Source organism: Puccinia triticina, chromosome 1A (genome assembly GCF_026914185.1).
Source record: "Puccinia triticina chromosome 1A, complete sequence".
Taxonomy (NCBI): Eukaryota; Fungi; Basidiomycota; class Pucciniomycetes; order Pucciniales; family Pucciniaceae; genus Puccinia; species Puccinia triticina.
In genome coordinates, this window is record NC_070558.1 from 4,440,864 (window position 1) to 4,467,237 (window position 26,374).

The window sequence follows — 26,374 nt, forward strand, 5'->3', positions numbered from 1 at the left end:
TCAAGCAGTCCCCTCACGGTTATGTTCTGGTCTTGATTTCTTAGTTGTTCTGATGTAAGTTCTATCCGGTGTGTATGATCCTACTAGTCTCTGATTTTCTTGATTTCAATAAATGGTCTCTGGTCTCTTTACCAGGGCAAGTTGGGGTTGTATTATAAAATAACTAATAGTAGCTGGGAGGGTTCTTCTAACAATATACAACTATCCAGAATCTATGTCTGTCTGGCTTCTTCAGGTGCGATTAACCCTTCTTCCAAGCTTCTAATTTTCCTCTTCCTTTGAGTGGTGCTCCAACGCTCTCTTCTAACAGGATCCTAGTTATCAAAATCCTTTGGCAATATTTCCGCCTTCTGGTATATAACTGGCTGCTTTCTTCAAGATACGTCTTTCAGTACTAGTTTGTTGTCAAAGACTAGCACAGTGGTATTCAATGTTTTTTTTGGGACCTTCGAATACCGATTCGTCAAATATTCAAATATTCGGAGATATTTGAAGGAAAACCTTCCAAGATACATTAAAAACATCAACAAATTACATTTTTTTGTGTTTTTGACTTCTTTTGGCCCATTTCTGGGCCACACATCTTTGAGGAGGTCATCTGTCAAAAATATCATGGTGCCAAAGATGCTTACCATATTGCCAGAGGCATATCTCATAATGGCGGACGCACTACATGGACACACTTTTGATAGTGGCAGACGTACTTTTGATAGTGGCGGACACACTTTTGATAGTGGCGGACACACTTTTGATAATGGCAGATGTACTTTTGATAGTGGCCGACGCACTTTTGATAGTGGCGGACACACTTTTGATAGTGGCGGACACACTTTTGATAGTGGCGGACACACTTTTGATAGTGGCAGACCCACTTTTGGTAGTGGCAGACCCACTTTTGATAGTGGCAGACACACTTTTGACGTTGGCGGACGCACCTTTGATAGTGGCGGACGCAGCACAGTGCGTGCTCTTTTGCCCCCTGCGTGCTTAGCTTTAGCGCAATTGCGCCTATCTGTGTTAACGCTACACTAAAATCTAAAATGTATCTGTGCTAACGCTACACTAAAAGCTAAAATAGCTTCGCACCCTGTGCGCTTAGTGTCAGCGCAGATGCGCGCAATTGCAATAACGCTACGCTAAAAAAGAGCGCATTTGCGCTGCACTACACTACACTAACAGCTATGGTTAGCGTAGCTGACCCACATTTGGGCCTTTGGGACCCAGAGAAGCTTGCATTGAGCCATTATTTGAATTGATTTGAATATTTGAGCTTGAATTTGCCCGGGAATTATTCGACTCAAATCAAATACAAATACAAATACTCGAATCGATTCAATTCGATGTGCTAGTCTTTGTTTGTTGTTAATATTTATTCTTCAGAGCAGTAGTCTTTAACGTCACAGGATAGTCTTTTCCAGTAGACTAGTTGATCTGCAGGGTAACTGAGTTTCCGTTAATTTAGATGACAGTAATGGTTGATAAAATTTTTCTTCTTTCTTCTTATTCAAGTATTTGACTAATTTGGTTGACTTTGTCCAACAATCCAATTATATGATTTATCCTATCACGTTGGGGACTCCCTTGTAAGACTCAAAAGGTGTCGCAAGACCCTTTTGCTGAATGGGGAAAGGTATGAATGAGGTGCAAAATTCTGCCTTTCTGGATATCAGAAAACAAGACCACCAAGCTAAGTTTTGAAGTTTTATTCAGTGATAAGGATATGTTTGAAGATGAAGAGTATAGTTGGATTGTTTGGAGAAGAGTTCTGAGTGTCTAAGGAGTAGATGAGATGTCTGAATGGGCAAAAAGAATACTGATGACTTGGACGGGGCTTGGACCCAGGTCCTTGAGCAGAGGGTATATGAAGTGAAAAACATAAGGTCAAGGTTTGGAAGCTATGCTTCCACCAGGATTGGGACCCAGTACTGAGAGAATTGTGAAAGGTTTGTGAAACCAACAATGACTATGAATTGCAAGTAACTGTCATATGTAAGTGTAACAAATAACTGTGACAGGCAAGTAGATGGATGTTGGAGTCAGATGGCATGAGGGAGTAAACAACTGGCAGGCAGAGGCCTCCTTATATATTAAACTAAGGGCCTGTACCATAGCCCGCGGATTCCAAGGATCTTGCCCGGGATTCACAACTTTCTGTGAAATCCAAGCGGCCCAGAATCCGGAGTACCATAGCGCTTATTTGTCAACCTCATAATCCGGGGAAAACAGGCCATTTTCCTCAGTTTGGAAAAACGGCTCCCCCCTATTTTTTTGCCTCGGATTCTGCACTCCCTTCCCTCACTCCCCCTTCCCTGGTCCTTGGACCATCAAATACATTGTATGTACATACATATGTATATACACATAAGACCATCCACCAGATTCTTGATGGCCGGTTTGTTCCGGTCATCCAGAAGAGTCATCACCTGTCATCACTCCTCTTGATGGCCAGCTTGTTCCGGTCATCGAGAGATGTCCATCATCCCCTCAATGACCGGAATGGAGTGGTCATTGGGAGAACTAATCACTCCCCTTGATGGCCGGTTTGTTCCGGACATCAAGGGGAAGATGTATTGCTTTCGATGCCTGGAACGAGCCGGCCATTGAGAAGAGTAATCACTCCCCTCAATGGCCGGTTCGTTCCGGTCATCGAGAAGAGTAATCACTCCCCTCAATGGCCGGCTTGTTCTGGTCATCAAGAAGAGAAATCACTCCCCTCAATGGCCGGCTTGTTCCGGTCATTGAAGGCATTACTTCATCCCCTCGATGACCAGAACGGAGCGGACATAGAGAGTTCCGGTCATCAAGACGAGTAATCAGTCCCCTCAATGGCCGGTTCATTCCGGCCATTGAGAGGAGCGAGTCATTGAGGGGGAGCGAGTCATTGAGAGGAGTACATTATCCCCTTGATGACCAGTTTGTTCCGGACATCAAGAGGAGTACATCATCCCCTTGATGACCCAAACAGAACGGAATTGGAGAGGAGTAATCACTCTCTTTGATGACCGGGGAGTGACTTCCACGTTGACAAATCCGTGGTTCCGTGGTACGCCTTTTGGCACACCTTGGATTGTGGACTCAGGGAATCCAAGGGGCAAACGGGATCCCAGCAGAACGTAATATTTGGGGGCGCGGAATCCGAGGTTTGAATCCCCGGAAAGCTATGGTACAGGCCCTAAGAGGGGATTACATGAGTGTCATATATATGCAATGTGAAAACAGCGGCCAACTTGTGGTTGAGTATAATAAAAGAAACAAAGTAATTCAATATCCTATGCAAAGTATCCTAGAGCTGAGTTGTGTGTGAAACTGTGTGTGAACTCCTATGTGAACTGTCCCAGACTGGTGTGTGAAAGGTGTTATTTGTGTATCTTCTGATCCAGTAGAGATATGAGGGTGGTTTCAGTGGGTGACTAAGGGTCATTTTGGCCTTAGATTCCGTTTTTGACGTCTATTTGTCTGTATCTTGAGGTATTTAGAGAGTACTCATAAAAGTTTGGATTTTTCACCTGCAAACACAGGAATAACAACTACATCCTCCCCCAACTTATTGACTGTCCCCAGTCAATTATGACTTATGACTGTGTTTGATTTTATACAATGGAGAGCTTTGATCCAAAAAGATGATGAAACAACACTTTGAATTGAGTGTTTATTGAGCAGTGATCCTCCGTAGATTTAGTGAGCTGATTTTGTTTGAGGTTTGAAGTATAAATTTGGTTGGGTGTGTGTTTTGAACCCATTATCTGATAGATTTTGTGTTTTGCAGAGAGTGGGAATTGAACCCGTGTGCTAGTGATTAGAATTGTTGATTTTGTTTGGGAATTGAACTCCAGTCTGCTTGCGCAGCCGCAGTTGTGCGTAGGGATTATTTTGGGGTTCGCGCCAACAGTATTGGGGTTGTTGTTGGCAGGAATTGAACCTAGGTTTGGGGTATTGCTCTCAAGGGGGGGGGAGGTGCGCTGCGCTGCCTGGGTGTTAATGCAAAACTGCGCCGCAGCCGCGCTCAGTGTTCTCCGATTACGTGTGCAGTCCTCCGATTGGAGTGCGAGTTCGCACCATGTCACAAGTCCGTGATATCTCTCTACTAGTCAACCCACAGCCAGTCACCTCCTCACCAAGCCCCCCCTGGTCTCCTATCAACAACCCACTGCTACTCAATTCAACTTGCCGGTGTATCCTCGATTGAGGTAAGTACTATCTTCTTCTACTTCCTTCTAGTCCTCCAAAATCGACCTTATGGGGATGCACCAGCAATGAAATTGCTTTTGTATGCATTGCTAACTTCTTTCTTTTATCCCTTCCTTTTCCTACAACCAAAGGAGCCCTGCTGACTCGTTTCTGGATACAAATGAACTTGCCCTCCTTGATGAAAGGAAGTCAAATTGTCTACCCCTTCTTTTGCAAGGGGGTCATTGTGGTGCCCTTGCAAAAGAAGGACATAGCCAATCACCTGCGGTTTTGCCTTTTGTCTATTTCCTGCCTGACTTCTCTTCCCCAGCTAAACTACACTGGACAGTTGTTTACACATGATGAAAGTATGCAGTAAGGGGTATTTGCACATGAAATGGATATGTAAACATCAAAGGGGTATGTAAACCTGAATGATGAAGGGGGTATTGAAAGGGGGTAAAAAACTCAAAGGGGACATGTAAACATGAAAGGTTCATGAACGCATGATGAAAGGGGTATGTACACATTGTGAAAGTGATACATCCACATGAAAGGGATTCACACACATGAAAGAGGTATGTGCACATAAAGGGGTATGGACACATTATGAAAGGGGTGAATGCATAAAAAGGGATATGTGCACATGAAAGGGGTATGTGCACATGAAATGGGAATTTGCACAGGTATCAACTCAGTATTTTGGAGCCTGTACTCAGTTTTTTAGAGCTTAGACTCACTCTTGCATAAATTATGCAATTTGCATGTAATCAACCAGTGCTTGATTCTTGCATGAGGCACAGCTTGCCTTGAGCTCTAGCATCTCAACTGCAAGCAGTTTCTAGAGGTTTTCTTGCAGTGTAGTATTTTGATGATGTGGCTGAAAAATTGAACCAACTGCCTGGTGTTGTGACCGAGGTCACAGGTGTGTACTCGGCTGCGGCTCAGCCACCTGGAGGAGTGTTCATCAGCCTCCTCCGGGCCCCACCGGGAGCAATCCATACCAATTACCACATACACGCTCCTATACCTGGGAGCTGCATGCATATGCATGAGCCTGTGGGTTGCGCGGACTCACCGATCCTCACCGATCCCCCTTGCGGGGTTAGGGTTCGTGTCCTTGCGCTTCCTAAGCTCGGAGACCAAGCTTGAGTCTTGACAGCAAGTACGAAGGCCAACCCAACCATGAATCCGGAACATCAGCGGATATGGGAACAAGGAGGTAAGTGGGATGATTATTGCGAGTTTCCAACAGCACCTCGTCTGATGGAACCGAAAAACATCTTAATCCAATTGTAGATTCGGTTATCCAAAGGTTTCAAAGGATGGCTACCAAGTACGATGGGGCTGCCGATCGACGCTATGAGTACGAGTCTCGTGAAGGAAATCCCGTCAAGTTCACAAACGACAAGCTGACCCGGAACGAAGAAGTTTTGGACCGCCTGCAGTCAAACCTCCTGCCTATGTTACAGTTCCAAACCATCAATTTATTCGAATCACTAAACCCATTGGGCTTGCAGCAAGAACCAGAGTCGAAAATCCAGCTCATCTCTCAGAACCAATTAAACGTCGAAACACATGTAGATGAGCTAAGAAATTGGTTCGATGAGGTCTGTTCAGGACACTTGGCTAGAGCGTACCCATCTAACGACTATCACTATCAGCGATCAAAATTCTTCCGGCTTTCTAGCTTGAAGGGATATATTCTTGAGGCCTCTCAAGACATTGGTCGAAGCTGTCGGATAGCCTATGATATCCTCAACCGGGCGAAACGTTCGACACAACCACCTAGCCAGCAGACGAATAAAATGTATCATCAGGGAATATTGCTAGCCGAGAAAGCAAACAGATCGTTCCAGGCGGCTATCGAATGCATCAAAGGATCTGAATTAGATGTCGCTGAGAAGAGATGGCAATCAAGTTTGGTGAGTATCGACGACAGCTTGCGGAACATCATCGGTTTAGTCACGCCTTTAACGAACTCTAGTCCAAGGCAAAATTTGATCCAAGAATCAGTCACCGACCTCGCTAAATCAGCAATAATATTGATCAAGGTCCACAAGGTCTTCTTTGCCAAGTTCTTCTCTAAAAGTGGAGCGATCAGGATAAATATTCCATGTTATACGGAAATGTCTTCGGATCAAATCGCATCTATAGTCCGATCGGTTGAAGGTGTTGCTAAGGAGCTCCTAGGACTCGTTGGACACTTGAAAGGGACTGGCAGGTTTGGCGACTACATCACTAACAAATTGCGTGCAACACCCTCCACTCTGCAAGCTCGTTTCAATCCTCCTATGGACCTCCTACTCCTCTATCTCATTCCTTTGATTCCCGATACCGCCACTCAAGATGATTACAGAGAGTGGTTGCTTACTTGGAGCACTCAGCGCCACTTATCCTCCGAGAACTACCTCAAACATTTGGCTGACCTCGCGAGTAGCTGACCGCGAGTCCGACAGCCACGAATGCGACGACGACGAGTACATACAATACCCCTCTTCCGACTCCTACAAGACATTGATTCAAAGAAAATACCCTTCCCAACCAACATTCTCATGTTTTTTTCATTCCCTGATTCCTCTGAATTAGCAAACTTATCTTTCTCTTCTTTTTTGATGGGTTACGTTGAGGCTATGAGCTTGGGACCATGCAGTCTTTTTTTGTCAATCAGCTGGTTTTTATCATGCTATCCTCATTCAACATTGGTCAAAATTTATTAGAATATGAACACCAAGCTGTTTCTTCAATCACTTGATCAAATTGCATCAATGCTGAGATTTTCAGAAAAGTGTATGTGGTCAACTTGACAGCTAAATTAGCTTTACACAATCCACATAATTGCAAATTTCGCAACGGTGGGCCGCTACGCTACACTACACTACAGGGCCACCTAGTGTTAGCGTAGCGGCGCTACAAGCGCCCTCTTTTTTCTGAAGTGTTAGCGCGTCGCTACGCTGCCTAGCGGTTATAGCGGCGAAAAAAGGCCTAAAAACCACTGAAACCGCTGTAGCGCAGCGTAGCGGGCGCTTTCTTAAGCCCTGTGCGCGTAGCATATCTGGCGTAATTGCGCTCACGCTACGCTAAAAGTTAGCTGAATTCACCTACGTTACGCTAATGCTCCGCTTAGTTAGCGTACTGGCCCATCGTCGATCGGAGTCACAAAACATTTCAACCAGTTTTACATTGAATTCAAACCAACAAGGCAGATTAAAAATTGTCTGGGGTGTGTTTTAGAGAATTTGTAAGTGCAGATCAAGATCCACACTCATTTGTCTTTCCGGCAAGACAATGAGCAAATGCAGAATGCGAGAGATACAAGAGGAAGGAAAGCTATGGAGGGTTATTGTCAAGTGATTTCGCAGCACTAATGAAGTTCTCGGTGGTTAGAATGAACTGAGTATTCCAAGTCACAAACCAGTTCTTGTAGTAGTCTTGAGTTGATGAACCATAGGTATCTGAGATAGAAGGAATAAGATAATGCAATAGAACGACCAAAGGAGCTTGAAATCGAGATTTGAGACTCGTGGCCACTTTCACAAAGTCTCTGCCCGACCTGTTTTCGTGAGCGTCATAGACGGTTTCGAAAAGGTTTCCTAGTTGCAAGATATCGGCGGTGACTAGTGGAAGAGATTGTGCCAAAGATTCGATTCGTTTGGAACACATTTCGGTGAATAACGGAAGTCGCAATGGAATCCGCCTCGCATTAAGGCTCCTGTCAATTGATAACTTCTTAAAAAATAGCTTTGCTATCTTTATGAGCCCTATTCCTAGTTTAGCGAGGTGGAAGACTGGTTCCTGGACAAACGTCTTCCTGGGAACTTCATGGGTGCATTGATTAATCACTGTAACAACTTTGTGCAGAACGTGGTCGACATCGTCTAGATATGATGGCCAATCCAGTTGGGCAACATCCAATTCAGACCCTGTTATGCATTGAATCGTCAAGTCGATCGCGTCAAGTGTGCTCTCAACATTCCACCACTTCCACGGATCAAATGTATACTCGGGGTTGATTTCTGGCAAGGACTTCAAGTTTTTGAAAAGTAAATGGCCTGTTCCAACGGCTCGATAAATGTGCCGGTACGTCGTGAAGAATTTCGCTCTCAGGCTACGAAGCCTATATGATTTGAATCGTTTCAGGTGTTGGTCATCGAATCGGTGTGGTGCTCGTGGAGACATGGTCTCAGGCTCTGGGCAGATGAAAGAAATGGAAAATTTGATTTTGTCTACCGTGCGTTCGATGTGGGATTGGATCTTTAAGACGAGCTTCATTTTTGTTTCTGGCTCTTTCAGTAAGTCAAGCGGCTTGGCAAGAAAGTTTGAGAGGATGGTGATTTCGCCATGCAAAGCGGGTAGCAAGTAGGATTGTAGTTGGTGTAAGAGTGTCTCCTGCAACAAAGCGACTTCCTCGACGGAGCGGGTTGATAGAGTGTGTTCGATAGTTGTGCGATCAGGATCTCCACCTCGTCCATATTTTTCGGCCAGTCTTCTAAACCCCTTGCTAACCAAGTCTGGAGTGCATTCCAAATGTTTGTACCCAAGTCAGTCAGTCGAAGTTTTTGAAAGTCAATCCCGACGGTTTTGAGATAGAACACTGGATGCTTACCTCCTTGGGCCCAAATCCGCTGATGCTCCCGCAGCTCGTCTGAGACTGAAGTGTCGCTGGCTGAGTCGACCATCGGAGTTCCTCCTTATTCGAGCGTGCTGAAATCTGACTCGAGTGCACGCGAAATCCAGATGATGTCTTTGACGAACCGAAGTCGAGAAAAATGTCCAAAAAAACTCTCGGAAATTCCTCAGGCGGCGTCAGTCCATACCCGGTGACATCATTGTTAGAATTATCACCGAAGAGGGTAAAAGAAAAGGAAGAGAGGGAGTTTTTGGTGAACAGTTTCGAGATCCTTGGAGGGGGCACAAGGTGGTCAACTCAGGAAAAGAGGAGAAGCTGTTATTTTGTTTACAAATAAAGTAAATATACGTATGTACATGATCATTTAAAGAATGTATGTATGTAGAATGAATAAAATAAGGAGACATGTTTTTGAATAATATAGAGGCTATTTCTCGGGGTTCTAGACTACAAGAGGCCGTCATAAAGGCTAAGATCAGATCAAAAACAGGCTACAATAATAAGTAAACATTAAAATAGAGTAAGGGATTTTTGGGATAAGCAAGAGAGAGAGAAGAAATTCCAACAATCATTCTCTGTGACATCATCGAAGCTCAAACCCAGGTCGCATCTCATCAGATCTCATCAGTTTGTGACCGGTCCCCGCGCGTATGACGTTGAGTGCGGATCTTTGAAATAATACTGCCAAGGGTACACGCCAGTTGTTAGTTATCTCTGTTGGATTATATCAAGGACCCATTCATTTTTTTTCATTTACCCCGGTTCACGTTGGCAACAATAATGCCAATTATATCATATTTTATTAGATAAATTTTCCACCTATCAGAAAGTGAATTCAGATGAATCAGACCATCTTGAAAAAAGTGAAAATTTTCAACGCGAAATGGGATGAAAATGGTGTCAAAGTCACCAACGTGAATGGGCTATTGCATCATACATATGTGAATGGATGGACGCACAATCCTGCGCGTTCATGCATCGATGAAAAGTAACGAAAGTGGGATCGGCGCGTCGCCAGCTAAAGCGCGCTTTTCTATGTGCCAGCTTTGAATTAGGGGCACCAGTTGGCGTGCAGCCATTCAACAATGACGCCGACTGTGCTACGATGTGTGTCACACATCCCGGCGTTCATCGTTTCATCATCAGACGAGCATGCGCCGAAGTGTCCCAGTGCTGAGCGAGAAAATTGGCGCAAGATAAAATGCAAATATTTTTGATCAACATAAATAATTACTACATCACTTTCCTCTAAACATTTCATGTTGGGCAACAAAAGTGAAAAAGGAAAAAAAAAGCCTATGAGGCCGTCTCTCTAAATCTGCGGAGAGAAGCCAGGAAGTGATCGAAGGCTAAAATCATCAGATCATGCCACATACGAAACCAGCTTTGGTAGTAATTCTGATCGGGAAGGCCATCGTCTTCGGGGATCATGGGGACAAGATGAAGGAGTGCGATGAGCAATACCGCTGAAAGGCGGTCAGATATACATTCGCAAGAATCCAGAATAAGATCGCATATTTCGCGTGTGGCAATTGGGGAGATTTCTCCATTGGCTTCGTGCAAGAGCTCCAAGATCTCCTGCAGATGTCGGGCAGTGTCTTCAGGAAATTGACATAGACAGCTCAGTTGACGAGAGTTCATGTCCGAGTAAGTTGGTAGCTCCTCCCTATCGATGATCTTCTGCAAGGTTCTGTATAACGTTCGGAAAAGTTTCCAGATTGGTACCAGCAACTTAAGGAGCTCGAGTAGCGGTCCACAGACCACTTCGGCCGTATTCCATGGAAGCGCTCGTGTAATTTGAATGTCATCTTCCGCGTGAACTGTGGGATCGATCATACGCAAGTTTTCTCCGAGCAACACGTTGATCCATGCTTTTTCGTCGCACCAGTAATCTTCGATGAATTGCATTTCAGATTCCACTTCCGTGCATTCCATGGCCACGTCGAGCGAATGCAAAGTGTCTTCGTGGTATTCCAGATAAGAGGCAGCTGCGCCGACTTGGTCCGTCGATTGTTTTGTAGAGAACCCAATTTGTTTGATGTGTTCCCCGGCCGACTGAAAAAAATGAATGGGATCGTGGATGAGTGCACCAGTCACATACATCAGCGTGTGCAGCCTGAAAGTTTTAAATTGTTTGAGATGACCATCGTCGGTTCGGTTGTTGGAAGATAATGGACGTGGATGGATGAGCGCAAGCGCAGCGTGGACTCGAGTCATGGAGTGAGCGATGGCGACTTGGAGCTCGGAGATCAGCTTGAGTGTTGTCACTGGCCTTTTCCGCAGTTGAGCCGGCTCTAGCAATGGCAGGAGGGCGACCAGTTGGTGTCTCAAGAGGGGTAGGATCCACGAATGTAACTGGAGGTTGATATTTTCGGTCGAGGTGCCTGGGTAATCAAAGAGCTTGGACGGGCTGCCGGGGCCATCGACTGACTCCCAATCATCGACTCCCCGTATACCTATATCCGCCAGACGCCTAAACCCCTCAATCACCAAATCTGCTCAGAGAAAGAAAAAATCAGAAGGTCGATCATCACGCCCGGCAAAGAGGTCACAAGAACGAGGGGTTTGGCGTGGATGAAAGCGTATGATAAATAGACATACCTCCTTTGAGCCGATGGTTCAATCGGGCCGTGTGTTTTTTGGTGGCTCCTGCGTTTTTCTTTCTTGATGGCATGGTGTTTCTGAAGGCGGGTGCAAAATCCAGCTCGGGGACAATTAAAGGTGTGATCAGTGACTCTCATCCCAGCGTCCCTTATAAACTACATGCGCATGTATTGCCATCAACAATCCGATGATCAATGCAGAGCGAAAGGAATGCAGAATGGGCTGAGTACATGTCTTGGGCACCTGAGTTTGATGAGCTTTTGGGCTCGACCCCTGGGCTCTTGAAAGGGCCTCCTTTCACGCTCCGTTCCCGTTGACTTTGACTCTGAGCAGCGGAGTTCAGCCTCAGCAGGCTTCAGCTCTCAAAGGGCGTGATGGCGGGCGGGCATGCGGGCGGGGGCACTTGGCAAATGCCCAAGTCTTGCTTGGCCACAAGCTCTGGGGATGGGCATGGGGGACACAGACCGGACATCAACCCTGTGTTCGACGACTGGTGTGTACCGGCCACTGTACATATTTACATCCTTGTAACTTGAATCGCTTTGAGCGCGGATCTTTGTTGCGGTGTAGATGTTGTTGGTGATGTTTGTGCGTTTTGAAAAACATCACTAGTTGAAGATGGCAGGGGTTATGCCATTTTGGATTTTTGTACATAAGTCAAGAGAGTCTGGGAACGGCACAGTCCCAAGGCCCGCCCAAGTCCCTGTAATCAAAAACCCCCCACAAAATAATAATAAAGGAATTGAATCAGAAAAAAGTTCCCTGGAAAGGCAGTCCCTAGCTAATGTCAAGGCATACTTTTTATAACGTTGGAGCCAGACGTATATCCCAGGTAAGATGAACGCAGTGCCCAAGGGAACAGCCATCAGATAAATCAAGGCGACGCTGATGGATAACGTCCAGCTGATCAAGAAGGCCAGAGATGCTAATGAGATGTTCAGGACTACCGGTCTAAACAAGCTGTCGGGATATTTTCTCTGAAGAACCAAACCAAACGAAAAGAAAAAGCAAGGGATGAGGAATGGGTCGGATGAGGAGGGTATGGAGATGGAGAACAGACCATGACGTCCCGCCGCATCAACGGGAACAATGCAAACCATTCGACGGCAAATAAGACGAGTGAAAAGACATCTGCGTTAGAAGGCAAGCGGGAGCCGAGGACGACGGAGGCGGAGATGGCAGCATTGATAGACAGCGCGGAAGGGAAGCTGGCCACTCTGAGTTAGCTGCAATCTGCAGGAAGCAGAATCGAGTGTGCATGTGCTGGGTTTGGCTCACCTGACGTCCAAGCTGCCCTCGATCAAGCTCTCTCGGCCGTCCCGATAGTCGGCTAGAAGGATGTTGATCGTGAGCAGGACGGCCGACAGCGCCCAGATCGAGTCCGAGTCAGTCGACAGCGTCAGGGTCTTCAACACCGGCGAGATCAACATGAGCAGGAAGATCAGGATCCCTGTCGATCGCAGTACTGCCTGTCCTGTGACAAAACGTGGTCAGCTCTTCCTATCCGTTCAGTTTGCGGGTTGAGTTTAGGGGGCTGGCGATGAGTGGTGTGACGGACGAGCTAGTCTTCGATCGGATTTCGAGCGTTCCCACACAAGGTAGCCCACAAGGCCCAATGAGATAGTGTACCAAATCAACCCCTATGTAGATAATGCCCGGAAGGTATGATACTTGAGCTTGAACTTGGTTTTTTTTTTTTTTTTTTTTTTGAGTGAGATGGCTGACTTGAGCATGTATATGTCCTTCATGGAGATAGACGAACAGGCCGACGAAGATCATGACGGAGGACAGATGGGCGCAGAGAGGCAAGGCGCAGATGACGAGGGTCGGATAGCCATCGATCGTCCGCTGGGCTGTTTGTTGGGGATCCCATCAGCATTCCAGTGAGAGCGTGAGAGCTGGGTGGCTGGAGGGACTGACCGGTGCGGTTCTGGTGGAGATGGGTGAGGAAGGTGCGGTCCTGGTAGTTGTCTGGGAAGGGCTGTCTGGCCCACAGCACCCGCCTGAACGGCACTTGCGGCGGAGGGGACGCCATGCCGCACCGAGCCCCTCCGGAGGGCGGCTGGTGAGCACCCGGGCCGCGGGGCGGGTGACCCGGGGGGTGGCCATAAATATCCAGCCGGCAGCCAGCACGGGGACAGCCAAGCGACGATGCCGCTGATCCCAGCCGGACTGTCGAGCCTCAACGCGAAGGTCGAGTCCGCCCGCAAGGGGTTCAACTCCTCCCTCGACAAGGCCGGCCAGAAATCAGGCGTCTTCAAGGGCCCAGCCAACCCGAAAACAGCAGCAGCACCCCCACCCCCACCACCCTCCTACGCCCGGCCATCGAACTACACCCCTCCACCCCCGCCGCCCGCCAGGAACGACAGGCTCGGCCCAGCCCCGCCGCCGCCACCGCCCACTCGCCAGCCAAACATCCCGCCCCCACCGCCTTCCAGGGCCCCCTTGCCCCCCCGGAGATGCGACTCGGATGCTGCCCCCGACCAAGAATCCTATCCGCCGCCAGTCGCCAAGAGACCAGTAGCACCCCCACCCAGCACGGCCACCCCCTACAGACCCCCGCCGACCAGCAACAATGGGTACGGCCCTCCGAGCATGGCGCCCGTCCAGCCCACATCCAGATACGGCCCGCCTTCCCCCCCTAAATCGGACTCGCAACTGTACGAGGAATCCGCGGCCGTCGACGATCATTCTGAACATGCAGCGGAGTGGCCCAGCAGCCATCCAGAACACCACCAGCCGCCGCCCCCGCCGCCGCCGATCATCACGATGAAGAAGCCGGTCAACTGGCAACACAACCCTGCGCCCCCGCCCGCCCCTCCCAAGAACCTGTCCACTCCGCCCCGCTTCCTCCATCCCAAACATGGCCAGATCCCGTTCCCGCCCTTCTCGCAGTTCACCGCGCAGGACAAGGAGGCCTTTTTCGGCATGCTTGACGAGTTCTTTGCGCGCAAGTTCCCGGCTCGAGTCCCCGGCGGCCGCCCACGAGATGGGAAGCCTCCGGTGGCGCTGCAAACCCGGCCGCCTTCGACGGCCCAGGAGGTGCAGATGCAAGACGAGGGGGTCTGTCGGGCGGAGGAGCTGGCCCGGTATTTCAAGGGCTATCGGCAGTGGACCCGGGGGCCCGAGCAATGGTACAGGGCCGACGATCCGGTGCCCGAGCCCATGCGGACCGCCGACGACGTCAAGCGGGTCTCCTGTTGGACGCAGACCGGGGACGAGCGGCGGCAGATGAACTACGTGCTCTTCCCGGACCTCTCGCAGCTGTGGAGCGAGGTCGTCTTCGCGGTCTCAGACAGCGGGCCGCCGCGCTATGCGAGCGCGCGCTTCCGGCCGCCTCCGGGCCTCATCGACGGCCCGACGCTTGCCCAGGCCGCCGACTCCTATGGCCCCCCGATCACACAGTTCGCCCTGGACGCCGAGCGGGGCGGGAGACATGTCGCCCGGGGCGAGTGCTGGGATCTCGCGAACGAGGCCCTCAAGGCCTGCCCCGTCCAGAACCCCCACATCCCCCCGCCCCTCGCCAGCATCTCCCGCACCCATGGCATCCTCCTCTACCATGGCACCGCAACCGCCCCCGGCCAGGGCCATGGAACTTGGAAACAGCTCCACCAGCTCGGCATCATCCGGCCCGGCGATATCATCGAGTGGCGCCTCGTCGCTTGCCGCACCGTCAACCCTGCCCTCTCGTTCACCCTCGGCGACCCCGTAAGCTCTCTTTCTCTCTCCACACCGAACCACCCCCCACATATCACTGATCTTCCCGTCCCCTCTCACACATACACACACACACGAACCAAAAAAAACAGGATCACACCGCGATCATAGTCGAAGCGAGCGGCGCGACGGTCCATACGAGTCGCTCAGCCGACGCTTGTCCCCCGACGATGCTGGGGCTCATCACGGTCATCGAGCAGTCGCTCAAGCAGCTTCCCGTCCGACGCACCTACGACCTCGCGACTATCTCGAGGGGCCAGGTCTGGATATATCGGCCTATGGCCGAGCAGAGGCTGCTCGGACCCGGCGCTAACTCGCCCCAGTTCCCGCCCCCGCAGCCTTCTTTCCTTCCCGCTTGAATCTCGCCTTCTCTCTCTCTTTATCGTTGTCACGCTTGTTTTCACATTCCGACTTGTATCCCCTTGTACGTCCTCTATCGAGTTTTCGCAAACCACAAAGTTCATCTGATTGTCATCGTACTTGTTTCTTTCTCTTTTTGTGAATGGGTCAGTGATCAGACAATTTGGTGCTCTAATGACAATTGAAATAGCAGACCAAACCTCATTAGCTCAAGTCTATGTGGGGGTCATATAATTACCATGGTAGGTCGAAGCACAGGCGCCGTTGGTGTAGTGGTTAGCATTGAAGCCTTCCAGGAGAATCAGCTTTAGTCCGGGGTTCGAATCCCCGACGGCGCAACTTTTTTTGCCTCCAGCTCATTCCCACAACAGCCGCGTCTTGCAGCAGAGCAGTGGTGGAAAAACAAATTGTTTTTGTAATTAAAACCATGGATTTCATTGATGCCTCTTTTTTTCTGGTTTGGGCAACCCTACCATGTCTGTATGTAGACTGGACCCAAGTCCCTAATACTATTCTCTATGTTTTTTTGTACGGATTATTTCTGATGGATGTTGGAACTCTCTAGACAAGGGACTTGCGTGCTATGTCAACCACACCCACGCAAGTAGAAAATTGACAAAACTGGATTTTTTCTTGATACAGACTACAAAATCAATTTTTTTTTTTGATGGTAAACTTGGCTGTGAAAGCTATTTCTGTTGAGTTCAAAGAGGACTTGTGTTGGAAACAAGGGATGAGCAAGACAAACACCAGGGGAGATATGTTCCCACTCCCCAGGGAGTGCCAGAGCTGAATTTTATGTGAGTTTTGGTCGGATGTGGGCCTGATGTGGATTAGTAACTCATCCCTAAATGAATCGTAAAGTGGATGGAGAAGTGATTCAAAAGTCAGCCAGAATTGATTTGTGACTCAACACAATGTTGCATAGAATTCTCTTGTTTTCTAGGTACAACTGTAGGAAAAAATATGATGAAATGACATTTCACCCAAATCCAACTCATCAATTGCTCCTGTTTACTGATGTTGAAGGATAGCAAAGAAAAATTAACATTCTCAAATGTAATCTCTGAAAAAATGGGTTTCTTGTAATTCAAGTTATATGCCCTCATGTACAGAATTGTAGTAATTTCAACTCAATACTATTGGGTTTGGAATTTTGGAATGTGGTTTTATGTTGCAGTAAAATTAGTGAAACCCATTTTCTTGGAGATGTGGGAATCAATTTGAATTTGGCTAAAAGAATGGTGACAACCTTTTTTAATAGGGTGAAAGTCTGAGTTAAGTCAAGGTTGGACTGCAGTGCCACCCCAGTTTGGCCAGATATCCTTGCCTCCTCACAAAAATGATCTGGTGAATTTTGCTTTTCAAAATTCACATGTGCCCATGCAAGTGAAATTTTTCACACTTTGCTCACAGTCACCCTGATGTACGCGCGTACTTTGATGTGGAAACATCACAGGATGGGCCTTTCATGGCCACATGAAAAGTAAAAGCTTTGTGTTGAGACACCAATTTTCCCCCTGATGTACGCAAGTACATGAGGGGGACAATATCACAGGCTGGGCCTTTCACATGTCCATGAAAAGGACACACTGGTCATGGAGCCAAGAAAGGCCTTTATTCTGGATGAGTTCTGGATGAATTCTAGATGAGTTCTGGATGACTTTTTTGGCAAGTTATGGTTCATTTCAGGATGATTTCCAACTGATTTCAACAGCCAACTTCCAGTCTTTTTCATACCTATCCAATTTTTATTTACCAAAGGCCTCCAGCACAGTTATGTAAAAACATTATCACTGCAAGAAAAACTCTAGAAACTGCTTGAAGTTGAGATGCAAGAGCTCAAGGCAAGCTATGCCTCATACATGAATCAAGCACTGGTTGATTCCATGCACATTGCCTAATTTATGCAAGAGTGAGTCTAAGGTACAAAAAACTGAGTACAGGAGTTGATACCTGTGCAAATTGCCCTTTTATGTGAAAATTCCCCTTTCATTTGCACATACCCCTTTCATGTGCACATATCCCTTTTGTATGCATTCACCTTTCATAATGTGTACATAGCCCTTTATGTGCACATACCCCTTTCATGTGTGTATATCCCTTTCATGTGCATGTATCCCTTTCACAATGTGTACATACCCCTTTCATCATGTGTTCATGACCCATTCATGTTTAAATGTCCCCTTTGAGTTTTTTACATCCCTTTCAATACCCCTTTCATCATTCAGGTTTACATGCCCCTTTGATGTTTACATATCCCTTTCATGTGCAAATACCTCTTACTGCAGATACCCCTTTCATGCATGAATACCCCTTTCATGCATACATACCCCTTTCATCATGTGTACATATCCCTTTTATGTGTTTATACACCTTCTCACATTCTCCTTTCATGTGTACATATTTCTTTCATCTGTACATATTTCTTTCATCTGTACATATCCCTTTCATGTGTACATACCCTATTTATGTTATTCTGGCTGAATTCAATGGCGCATGGAGTGTTTAATAAATGAAAATAAAAGGGTGCTCAGGGGGATGCTCATTTGCCTCAGCCTACTGCATGAGCACTACAGCATGTTCAACATTGAAATGCTGAACAAGGTACACAGTGAAGGTGTGCCAGCCCAGAATTTGGGTGCTTGACTCCAGCTTGAGCCAATCTTTGAGTGAAGCTTGCTGCATCTCAACTGCAAGCAGTTTCTAGAGTTTTTCTTGCAGTGTTATGGTAGGGCAGTCCCTGGGGAGTGGGAAAATATCTCCCCTTGAAATTGAGTTGATTTGGCCAAAAGCATAAGATGAACAATAAATTTTTTTTGAGGGACTACACCACGGGTGCAGTCTGACGTCGATCCGACGTCGCAATTTGCGTCAGCGCCCACCTTTCTGACGCCGCGCTAAGCCGACGTGGAATTCACGTTGGGAGGCAAACCGTCGGACGCGTCAGATTGCCGCTGGCGTCAATTCGGGGGGTCGGATTGAGCCTGGCGTCAATCCAAGCCGTCGGATTCATGCCGGCGTCAATTATCCCGTCGGATTGATGTGGGCGGCAAATTTTCAGGTTTTTTGACTAGCGAGACAGTCAGGTCGTCAATACCCTACAGTCAGAGCAAGCTGGTCGGATTGACCCTCACGGCGGATCTAGAGCAGCTTTCCCGACGTCATATCAGGGTTGGGCTGACTCCGACGCCAAAATTGGGTCAATCTTTCTCCCTCCAGGCGGATTTAATCCGGCAAATTATTTTGTTCCAGGTGGGTTTTGCTCCGCAAATGAATGCCCAATCAGATTTGGTACAAACCCGGAAATTATTCATTTTGCCATTTGTAACGGTGCTGAAATTGCGAGCGCAGGAAATTTATACAGGACACGTTGTAGATAATAAATATAAAAATGGTGGTGTAGTTTGGTGTACAACCTTTTTGGGGGATGGGAGAAGATGTGTATGGCGTGTTCTAGGAAAAGGGGGGATGAGGATGAAAACGAGACTACCAGCAAACAGTGATGGATTCTTTATGGGCTTGAAAAACACGTGAGCCACCCGGGTCCCAAACTACAGGCAGATTAGGTGGCAACAGGGGAAGGCGCAGAAGGCTCGGGAAGTTGCATGGCGTCCTGAACTTCTTGCATGGTTGGCATGAGAATCCTTGCCTTCACAATATCTTTATAGAGCTTACCCTGGCCAAAGAGTTCCTTGTCCTTCGCAATGACCAGTTGAGCATGTCTAGTTTGACCAGTAACAAGAGGTTATGATCAGATCGATTGTTCTCAAGTGAACCAGAATAAGCTTACTTTTGTCGGAAGGCAGTAGACTTCCATCGGAGATCTTCTAAACGTTGATCAATCATTGTCCACTGTGTGACACCTTTGGGGTGATGATTGAGGTAGTTCGAGGCCGTCTCCAATCGGAGATGGCTGAATCGGATTCGTTGCTTCCAAGTGATGTTGGTGTGGACTTGTTGCCCCTTCTCACTTTTTGGAAGGAGTTCCTGGATCATCTGTGACCAACCAGCAAAAGGAATTTGTCAGCTTGCACTCGCATTTGTAATTGTAGAAACAGTACAAAGAAATAACTTATTACCGCCTTGATCAGCGTGTCAATATCTGGCACCGGTGCACTTGGCTGAATTTTTTGGTTCTCCAACATCTGAGTCAAAAGCTTGGAACAAAAGTGTCAACCTAATGCAAAACGTTGAGCATTTTCAAAGAGGAGCAGGGTGCTGCTTACCGAGTCTCTCAGCTGTTGTCGAACGTATTTCACCAAAGAGCTAAGTGCCTGACGATAAGGCGACTTTCCGGTAGCATTGTTCCCATCATGGCCTTCCGGGTAAAACTTGGCTTTGTATTCCTCTGGTTTTTGATCGGCTGCGTCCTGGGTAGTTTGATGAGAACAAAGCTTCCAAAAGGCATCGAATCAAACAATCAAAAGGATGCTTACTCTGGTTAATTTAGGAAGCGACTTGGCAATAATATTTGAGTGCTTATCCACCGTAGCAGTGTAAGCTTCAATATCAGTCTTGACTATAAAACGCCTGGCAGTGTCGCGAATAAAATCCTAACAAAGAGAAATTGGTTATTGTACAATATGTTGAGCGCATCATAATGCAGATAACTGATTGATCAGAATCACTCACTTTAAAAGGATCCTGAGTAGTTGTTCCGGTGGTTTTGGGCTCAGTTGCAAAATGTTGCGCAATCGAACTCACGAGATAGATGGATCTTGCGTAATGCTCTTCGGGGGGAGACTGTTCAAAAAAAAATCAGGATGAGTAACAAACAGCAATAATGAAAAGACTGACCTTAACAGCTTTGGAAGCGAGTGTACCAAAGTGATCATTGAGGTGGAAATCGTTTTGAAGCTCTTCAATCAGAGAGTCCATCGGATGATCAGGATCTTCCATATGTTGATCCGACTTAGCTCGATCTTGATCAAAGCCCAATTCATCGCGGCCAAAGAGTTCGGAATGTTCAGTCTCTTGCGGCCCGTTGGTGGATCTGTTGTTTTCATCATTGATCTGACTTGGGGCTGGATGGTTAAAGATGTTTGAAACATCGTCTTCATCGTTGTCAGACATGGTCAAGGGATGAAGACTTGGAAATTTTTCGGAAGGTGTTGATTGGCTGATGGATGAGAAGAGAAAAGACGAGGTTGTGGAGGAAGAGAGACCACGGCTGGGATGGGTGAATCGGAAAAAGTGACGCAATTTAAGTCACAATTGAAATGTCAGAAATGCTGAAAAGGGCAAGAGGACATCAAATCGCTTGAATTCCTTTTTACTCACAACACACCCTGAAAAACATCATCCAAGGTCTTCCTTTGTCAAAATCCGGCCATGGCAAGACACATAAACAACCTGGTGGATGATACTTGTTAGAACATTCCAACAAAATAAATTCGAGAAAACAGATTACTTACATTTTTAAATCTGGTCAAAAAGGTTTTAACGAATATACAACACCCGATGGACCACAATTTGTTTGCAAACCTTGTAAAAGTCGGCCTCTGAAGAATAAAGTCAAACATTCAAGGCTCGGCAACCATCTGTTAAAAGCAAAGAGCTATTACATTTCACTCGAGAAGGAGAGGCTTTCTCGTACCGGGAATTCTACTGTTGGCCATAACGTACAATCACAAGGAGGTCCTAGTAACAGTACTGGCTGGGAAGAAGAGGAAAACTTGAATCAAGATTTCGAGGAGATGTTTCTAGATAGGAATTTTGGTAATGCAGAAGATGATACTCACATGGAAATCAACAGTCCGCCCAATGATATGCCGCCTCCAATTAAAGAATTTGACAAACCCGCCTCGGCCGAGGAATACTATGACTCTGACGACGATCGGGAACTAGATTGGACTGATATGCTACCGGAAGATGACGATGATCAGTGCTCAGAAAAAGAGGAGAGGAAAGAGGAAAAGAAAGAAGATGAAAAAGGAGAAAACTCAGCTTGGCATCCCTTCCGAAATAAACTCGTAAGCTCTGAGAAGCCAAAACTCACTCAAAAGATTTTTAACATTCATCCGTGTTGCTTTGAAAAGTATTTGGCGGGATCCTTGATTGTAGGGTTCTTACATAAAATTATCTCACGCTCAATTTATAACCACATACGAGTGGTACTCCTCACATTATGTAATCTAAAACTTCCCGGATATGAAGCCTTGCGACGAGAAAGAAAGAGGATACGTACTGCTGTCCACTATCCAGTAACACAAAAGAATGCTAGCACGGGGAAAACTTGTTTTGCTCTTTCGGCGAAGAACATTGTCTCCCATGTACGTGTATTTTTTGCTTTCTTTTTGATCATCTCACTTACAAATTCTGTGTTTTGTTTCTTAGGAACTGGCCAACCCTTTAGTTAATCCACATTTAGATTTTTTTCCCATTGATGCCAAAGGGAAAGATATTTTCAAGCTATCACAGTCCCGGAGATGGTTGGAAGACTTTTCGCGCACTCAACGCGTCCAGATGTGTGTCTCAAATAAACAGCATTACTACATTTTTGAACCGGTAATGCAAAAATCCTCCTCAGATATTATTGTTCCTATATTTTTCTATAAGTACAAATGTTCTACTTATTCGAAGTGCTTCAAGCCATCCATTACCTCAAGTACCGGCGGCGGCAATGATAGCTTAGTAATCCAGATTCCATCCAACATTTGGTTCGAAGACCCTAATTTGATAACATTACCCGTTGGAAAATTGGGATCAATTTACTCGGAAATAAAGACTAAGAAGGGAAAGAAATTGGCGGAAGTTTGCGGAAGTTTCATAGAAGGTTTGTGCACTTTTAATTCATATTCTATTCGAGTGACTGCCATTTCCTGATTTTATTTGAGATTACCATACACATCATCTCTCCATCAAGAGTTCCACTGTGGTCAAGTGACCAAAATACCTCTGCCTAATCCCTGGAGGACCGAAGCGCACAAGAGGATCATTTGACACACACCAATAAGCCTTTACTGTGATGACACTTCCGGGAATGTGTCAAAACAATGGAACAAGCATGTTTCATATTATTTTACATTGGCCGGACTTCCTCCGGCGATTTCAAACCAAGAATTCCATTGCCACTTCTTGTGCACATCAAACACCGCCGGTCCTTTGGAAATGGGACAGTTGATTGTCCCAGAACTCAAGTAAATAATTCATGCCGTTTATGTGATGTGGATTCCGAACTGAAAATGGGTTATTATGTAGTCAAATGTCCTCTCGAGGATTTGATGCGTATGATATTGGTCTCCAGGAGGAGGTCTTGGTTATGACCCCGGTGATGTCCTTCCTTGCGGACTCTCCAATGCACGCCGAAATTACAAATACTCCGGTACCTTCGTCCTCCCTCAATCCGTGTCGATCCTGTGTGCTTTCGGCTCCTAGTCTAGTTGAAAAAGTGACAATGAAATACCTGAAGGAGTTCTTACAGATTAGCTCGCATGGAACTCAGGTATTTATGATTTCCCCCTCATTTGCTTAACAAGTTATTCCAGCTTCCTGATATCATTCTCTCTTTGATTGATTAGGCTTTCAATCAACACCGGTATTGGCCTAAGATGATCAAAGATTCCGAGGCAATCTGGGAATTGGTGAAAAAGAAGAAAAGCGAAACAGCATCCGATAAACTTTCAATTGAACGTGGCGTTCGAGATCAACTCAATCGTCATTTTGCATCGGAAATTTACCAATCAAAAAGACTGAAGAAGAAACTTAAAAAGAAGAACGAGCCGATTCCGGCGCATCTGACTGCCGTTATTCCACCATACATAGCAGATCTGATCAAAAATGATCCCAATTCATTACTCAATCCGTACTTGGAACTCGAAGGTAGGTCAAATTCATTCTATTTTGTGGGATATCTTTCTCTGGAGTGTATATCTGATTCCTTCAATGATGACGCCAGGATTTGACGGTTCCAGGCACACTCCTGTGGAAATCTTACACGTCTTCTCGCTTGGTGTTGTTAAATATGTTTTTTGTGATTTTATGGACCACCTCAAACCCGACAAGAAAGCGGATCTTATAGGCTTGTGGCGATCATTTAACACCAACTCTTTGAATATTCCATCACTTAAACCCGTGGGTATGGTTAAATACTCTTCGAGCTTAGTCGGTAAAGATTTTAGAGTCATAGTTCAAGCAGCTCCATTTTTATTCTTCCAATTCATGAACGAGCCGACGCGGAATATTTGGCATGCTCTTTGCCATTTAGCACCGCTTGTATTCCAAACCCATATTGAAGACATGGACGAGTATCTGATTGAACTGAAGATCCGTATTGACATTTTTTTATATCATATTATACAATCATCTGCGCAGTGGATTAACAAACCAAAGTTTCATATGTTACTCCATCTACCAGATTCTATTCTTCTCTATGGACCCGCCGGTCTGTGTTCAACTGAGAAATTTGAAAGCTACAACGGTATTGTGCGCAATGCTTCAATCCACTCAAATCAACAAAGTCCTGGTCAAGATATTGCTATCACTTTCAGCAGTTATCATTCATACCGTCAAATATTTTCTGGAAGCGTTTTTTTTGATCGGTTCAAGAAGAAATTAGCAAATGTTTCATCCCATGTAACAGATGTTTTCGCCCTCAATACCAGCATTCAAAATCTCTTTGGCTATAACAAATCCATCTAATATCCAACTCAAACCTATCCCTTGATCAAAAAAGCATACGTCTCAGAAATCGATACACTTGCGGTCCCTCAAAGGCTACAGGATCATTATCACGGCCACAACATCCAGCAAATCTCCGAGGTGCATCTGAATGATAAGGAAATACTGAAGAAGAGTTATTTTATCTTGGTATGTTGGCCCTTCCCACCTGCACATCTCAAATTCTGATTTCTACCAACTGAACTGCGGTGCGACCAACAGTTTAATCTTCCTTCAGGTCAAAACTCGAATAATCCTACTGTTGGTCGTGTGAATTCGATTTGGTGCATCAGGAGGCCTTCAAAACCATGTCGGTACATTCTCCACGCAAGTATACTCAAAAGGATGGAAAATTTAAATGAGTGGTATCAAATGGCCGAGTTCAGAGTTACTGAACAGTCCCTCTTTGTCAACGCAAAGGTATGTAATGAACTCCTATGCTTCTCCTGCAATATACTGAATGCTGCTTCCCTCTTCGCTGTTCTAAAATTATCAGGAAGTTGAGAGTTGTTTAAACCTGCAGCACAATTGCCACGATGGTGACTGCAAGCTTACGAAGACGCGTAAGCTGAGAATAGAAAGGAACGATAGCGAGGTTAGGGCGCTTGAGACCACCCATCAGGACAACAAGCGATTCATCTTGAATTCCTGCTCCTTACATTCTGTCAATTCGCATCAAAAGATATCCGGCCTTGTTTTTAAGAGGATCAAACCACTTCAATGGATTGATACTTTGCCCGAGGGCTTGAATAAATGGAAGGCTAATAAAAAGAAGGGCAAGCCAGTAATTCCCTCCAGACCTTCAACCTCTCGTGTTGATCCTAGCTTTCTTATTTAGACTACACAGTGTATGTATTATAATATAGTACAAAACAATTTCAATTTAAGCCTTGGTGCTAGATTCCGGTGCCTTGTGATTCTTGTCCAACTCTGGTAAGTTACGAGGTGGCGTCTGGCTTGATAGGCGATGAAAGACAACAAATCCACCATCGCTCTATTAATAAATTTCAAACCTGTATGTTAGTATTGATCATGAATGTGAATTTGAATGACGAATGAGAACATACAGAGAACGGTTTCTCATCTTCCCTATTTTCCTTCTTAACCGCTTTGCGCGCCGGATTGTTTCCCTCCAAAACATGTGATCGAGGGCTTCCGGGATAAGTCGCATCTATACAGTATACATGAGTTTGGCCGATGATGTATGGGTGGTCGTGACTGTTTCCGGGGAAGCTGTTTGAGGATCTGTTGTTGATTTGCGGCCCATCGATGATGTATGGGTGGTCGTGGCTGTTTCCGGGAAAGCCTACTGGGTTTCCTCGACGCATCGCAATGACTTGAGCAGGAGAGTTGTTCATGTTTTTGGTGTTCTTGAGGTGATTGCTTCTTGAATTGGTGGTTGTTACTCGACAAAGTTTATAATGGCACCGTCTTGACCTCTGGTCAACCCAGATGGGCATGATCCCCGGGCTATCTCGGGTGAAGAATCAAGCCCATGAGGTCAGATCAGTCGGCCAAGTTGACATCACAAGCCGACCAACCCGTCTAGTGGGGGGGGGGGGTCAGATGGGTTGGCTCGCCTCCTCGGACAGCAATTACAAGCCGACCGACCCGTCTGGTGGGGGGTCAGATGGGTTGGCTTGACTCCTCAGACAGCCAACCTGTCAAAGCCCACTGACGACCTTTCAGGTGAGCCGACGCTCATGCCCCGGCCGTCGGGACCGTCGCCTCGATCCATGCGCCAGGCCGACCATGCTTACCAGCGCATCTGCACGGTCGGACTGCCCTTCCCGTCGGGGAGGGCTTTTTGGCGTCAATTTACCCCGGTCGGACAGGTCAGGCTGACCCTTTGGCGTGTCCGACGTCGCGCCCGGTCGGCCTGACCATAATCCGACGCCGGGGCAAAAACGACGTCGGCACCGCTCAACAACTGGAGCCGTAGTGTAGAGGAAAACTGAGTAATGTTCATGTCAAGTGACATCCACAAGACACGTTCATTACAGGAGACAAGAGCTCAAGTGGAGGCACAAGCTTGACTCTCAACAGCCAGTAAACCACAAATACAAGGGTTTGATAGATGACACCAGGGAAGAAAGTTTTGAACTTTCTATAGTGCCAGGGCATGATTTTATACCCAATTAGGTCTCATGTGATTTCAATGTTAACTTGAACTCTTTCTTCATTTTATTCTCAACAAAAACTGTAGAGAAACTCAAGAAACTGCTGCCAGTTGAC

At 46.5% G+C, this 26,374-nt stretch overlaps 8 protein-coding genes across 8 annotated transcripts; 3 read left to right on the forward strand and 5 right to left on the reverse strand.

Moving 5' to 3' along the window:
• Positions 1-5,352: 5,352 nt before the first annotated feature.
• Positions 5,353-6,611, forward strand: PtA15_1A508 (uncharacterized protein; the record flags this gene model as incomplete). Its single annotated transcript, XM_053165543.1, has 2 exons — positions 5,353-5,389; positions 5,467-6,611. The coding sequence occupies 2 exons, from the start codon at positions 5,353-5,355 to the stop codon at positions 6,609-6,611; spliced, it is 1,182 nt and encodes a 393-aa protein (XP_053016724.1).
• An 886-nt stretch (positions 6,612-7,497) lies between these two features.
• PtA15_1A509 (uncharacterized protein) lies at positions 7,498-8,846 on the reverse strand (the record flags this gene model as incomplete). Its single annotated transcript, XM_053165544.1, has 3 exons — positions 7,498-8,193; positions 8,572-8,678; positions 8,774-8,846. The coding sequence occupies 3 exons, from the start codon at positions 8,844-8,846 to the stop codon at positions 7,498-7,500; spliced, it is 876 nt and encodes a 291-aa protein (XP_053016725.1).
• A 1,247-nt stretch (positions 8,847-10,093) lies between these two features.
• PtA15_1A510 (uncharacterized protein) lies at positions 10,094-11,471 on the reverse strand (the record flags this gene model as incomplete). The annotated part of the gene is made up of 2 exons (XM_053165546.1): positions 10,094-11,292; positions 11,399-11,471. 2 exons carry the CDS (start codon positions 11,469-11,471, stop codon positions 10,094-10,096), a joined length of 1,272 nt encoding a protein of 423 aa, XP_053016726.1.
• Positions 11,472-12,058: 587 nt separating this feature from the next.
• Positions 12,059-13,436, reverse strand: PtA15_1A511 (uncharacterized protein; the record flags this gene model as incomplete). Its single annotated transcript, XM_053165547.1, has 7 exons — positions 12,059-12,104; positions 12,200-12,378; positions 12,462-12,609; positions 12,680-12,875; positions 12,960-13,041; positions 13,127-13,254; positions 13,322-13,436. 7 exons carry the CDS (start codon positions 13,434-13,436, stop codon positions 12,059-12,061), a joined length of 894 nt encoding a protein of 297 aa, XP_053016727.1.
• Positions 13,437-13,552: 116 nt separating this feature from the next.
• Positions 13,553-15,477, forward strand: PtA15_1A512 (uncharacterized protein; the record flags this gene model as incomplete). Its single annotated transcript, XM_053165548.1, has 2 exons — positions 13,553-15,109; positions 15,211-15,477. The coding sequence occupies 2 exons, from the start codon at positions 13,553-13,555 to the stop codon at positions 15,475-15,477; spliced, it is 1,824 nt and encodes a 607-aa protein (XP_053016728.1).
• A 3,566-nt stretch (positions 15,478-19,043) lies between these two features.
• Positions 19,044-20,554, reverse strand: PtA15_1A513 (uncharacterized protein; the record flags this gene model as incomplete). Its single annotated transcript, XM_053165549.1, has 7 exons — positions 19,044-19,203; positions 19,272-19,477; positions 19,561-19,626; positions 19,708-19,851; positions 19,918-20,034; positions 20,114-20,224; positions 20,279-20,554. The coding sequence occupies 7 exons, from the start codon at positions 20,552-20,554 to the stop codon at positions 19,044-19,046; spliced, it is 1,080 nt and encodes a 359-aa protein (XP_053016729.1).
• Positions 20,555-22,877: 2,323 nt separating this feature from the next.
• On the forward strand, positions 22,878-24,977 carry PtA15_1A514 (uncharacterized protein; the record flags this gene model as incomplete). The annotated part of the gene is made up of 5 exons (XM_053165550.1): positions 22,878-22,925; positions 23,002-23,302; positions 24,156-24,289; positions 24,362-24,559; positions 24,636-24,977. 5 exons carry the CDS (start codon positions 22,878-22,880, stop codon positions 24,975-24,977), a joined length of 1,023 nt encoding a protein of 340 aa, XP_053016730.1.
• Positions 24,978-25,022: 45 nt separating this feature from the next.
• Positions 25,023-25,497, reverse strand: PtA15_1A515 (uncharacterized protein; the record flags this gene model as incomplete). Its single annotated transcript, XM_053165551.1, has 2 exons — positions 25,023-25,133; positions 25,207-25,497. The coding sequence occupies 2 exons, from the start codon at positions 25,495-25,497 to the stop codon at positions 25,023-25,025; spliced, it is 402 nt and encodes a 133-aa protein (XP_053016731.1).
• Between the last annotated feature and the right edge of the window lie 877 nt (positions 25,498-26,374).